Consider the following 2094-nt stretch of genomic DNA (forward strand, 5'->3'; position numbering starts at 1 on the left):
TTTTTTATAGAAGCTAGAACCACCATCCTAGGGTTGGCACCACTCACAATGGTCTGGGCCTTTCCCCATTGATCACTAAGAAAATGTTCTACAGGCTTGCCTACAGCCTGACTTTATAGAGGCATTTCCTAAATGGGGTTTCGGCCTCTCAGATGACTATAGTCTGTGTCAAGTTGACATAAATCTAGCCAGTGCACTTGCCTTTTAAGGTTTCCACTACCTCAACATTGCCACTCTGGGACCACGTTTCCTGTGGCTGAACCTCTGTGCGACAATCTGAACCCTAGCATTTTACAAAACTGCATTTAGTTTTCAAAGCTGATGCCTGATACATGGGACTGTGTCATCTTGAGTATTTCAAACAGCAGTGATGGGTGTTCCTGTGGCTCTACAATTTCTATGTACCCTATGCTGGCTTGGAACTCATGATGTAGATACCCAGGCTGAGCGTCAAGTTTTAGAGACTATAATATAAATTACAGGAATTTTGAGTTTTATTAGTGTATGAAGGTGAGAAGTTTTTAGAATTTTCTATTATTTTTGTATCTATTTTAGTATAGTTAGACTATTTGTTATATAATAACTATATTCTAAACACAAATTTACTTGTGTGTGTGTGTGCGTGAGTGTGTGTATGCGTGTGTGTGTGTGTGTGTTGGGCTGCTTATGGGATCCAGAAGAGAGCATCAGCTTCTCAGAGTTTCCAGTCAATCTGAGTCTTCAGATGTGGGTGCTGGGAACAGGATTCTGGCTTCTGCAAGAGCAGTGTGTACACTTAACCGCTGAGCCATGTCTCCAGTCACAGACTCTCCCGTTTCCCAGGGTACTTTATTTACACTTCCCATTCCTCGGATCCCAGATTCCAGGCAATGCTCTATTTACTCTCCTTTTTCTCCACTCAATTTCTAATTACATTCCTTCAAGTTATTTCTCAGAGTAAATATTTACTTCTGGGTCACTCTTGTCTGACACTTGGCTAAGGAGGGCAGCTGTAGAAGTATCATCTTGAGTATCAGAAAATGCATCTTTGGGCAGGTTTTGGAATATTATTTCCAACTGTAAAATTATTAGCATAATGATAGACTTTCTCTAGGGTAATTTTGATAAGTTATTATATCCACACCTATATGGACAACAACAACAAACCATAACGAACCCCAAAACAAAACAAGAGAAGATTAACCAGAACTTCATCTTAGTGTATCGAAGATAGAGAATGCCAGCTCCTTAGTGGTTGTGCAAGTGATGACATGGGCACACATTTTTGGTAAATGATCTGTTCTTATTTCTTTCCTGCCACCTCTAGATTGTGCAGATTGTAATCGCCATCATGAACCTCAGCATAGGAATTATGATGATAATTGCCACTGTGTCGACCGGTGAAATACCCCCTTCTTCAGTGTACATAGGATACCCAATTTGGGGGTCCCTAATGGTGAGTTGCATATCTTATGATGTAATTGAGTCTAGCATAACATTATTCTTAAGATTTTTAACTAATTAATTAATTATCTATTTATCTATTAATTTATTTATTTGTGGGCTCTTATCTCATTTTAAAATTTTAAAATAGGTTATAAAATATTTGTATATAGTACACTGTGCCTTTATCTTCCCCCTTGTAAATGTTTTTATTTCTCCAGAGGAAGGGATGAGATGAGAGCTATAGGAATACACAGCTTGGGGTGAGCCCAAGGTATTTGTCTGCTCTAGCTATCCCTATGCCCATGCCTGAAGCTTATAGCCTCTGTACAATCTAATGTTTTACAAGCCCAGATCTTGAAGGCTTCAGCTTCCAGCTTCCATCTGCTAACCTAAGTCTAAACTGTTTTCAGCCTTCGAGACTTACTGCTGGATAAACTCACCTTTTCTAGTTTTTTTCTGAACATTGTCTGGGTAGTTCAGCTCAGCTATTCTGGCTAAAAACTCCTTTCCAAGCTGATTCATTCCTCTTCTCACTAAACTGCTCTGATTGGAAAAATTGCCTCTAAACTCCAGAAACGTCCTGAACTTCCTGAACTAAACTCCACTCAACTGAACTGCACCACACTGTACAGTATCCCCAAACTCTGTACTGTCTCCATCAACTGAACT

At 39.5% G+C, this 2094-nt stretch overlaps 1 protein-coding gene across 1 annotated transcript in view; it reads left to right on the forward strand.

The window, feature by feature from the left end:
• LOC110285981 (membrane-spanning 4-domains subfamily A member 4A-like) overlaps window positions 1–2094 on the forward strand; it is an 18468-nt gene that overhangs the window by 5308 nt on the left and 11066 nt on the right. The window contains exon 3 of the mRNA XM_021152451.2: window positions 1307–1435. Coding sequence (XP_021008110.1) covers window positions 1307–1435 — 129 coding nt within the window. The remainder of the gene's footprint in view (window positions 1–1306; window positions 1436–2094) is intronic.

Source organism: Mus caroli, chromosome 19, assembly GCF_900094665.2.
Source record: "Mus caroli chromosome 19, CAROLI_EIJ_v1.1, whole genome shotgun sequence".
Lineage (NCBI taxonomy): Eukaryota > Metazoa > Chordata > Mammalia > Rodentia > Muridae > Mus > Mus caroli.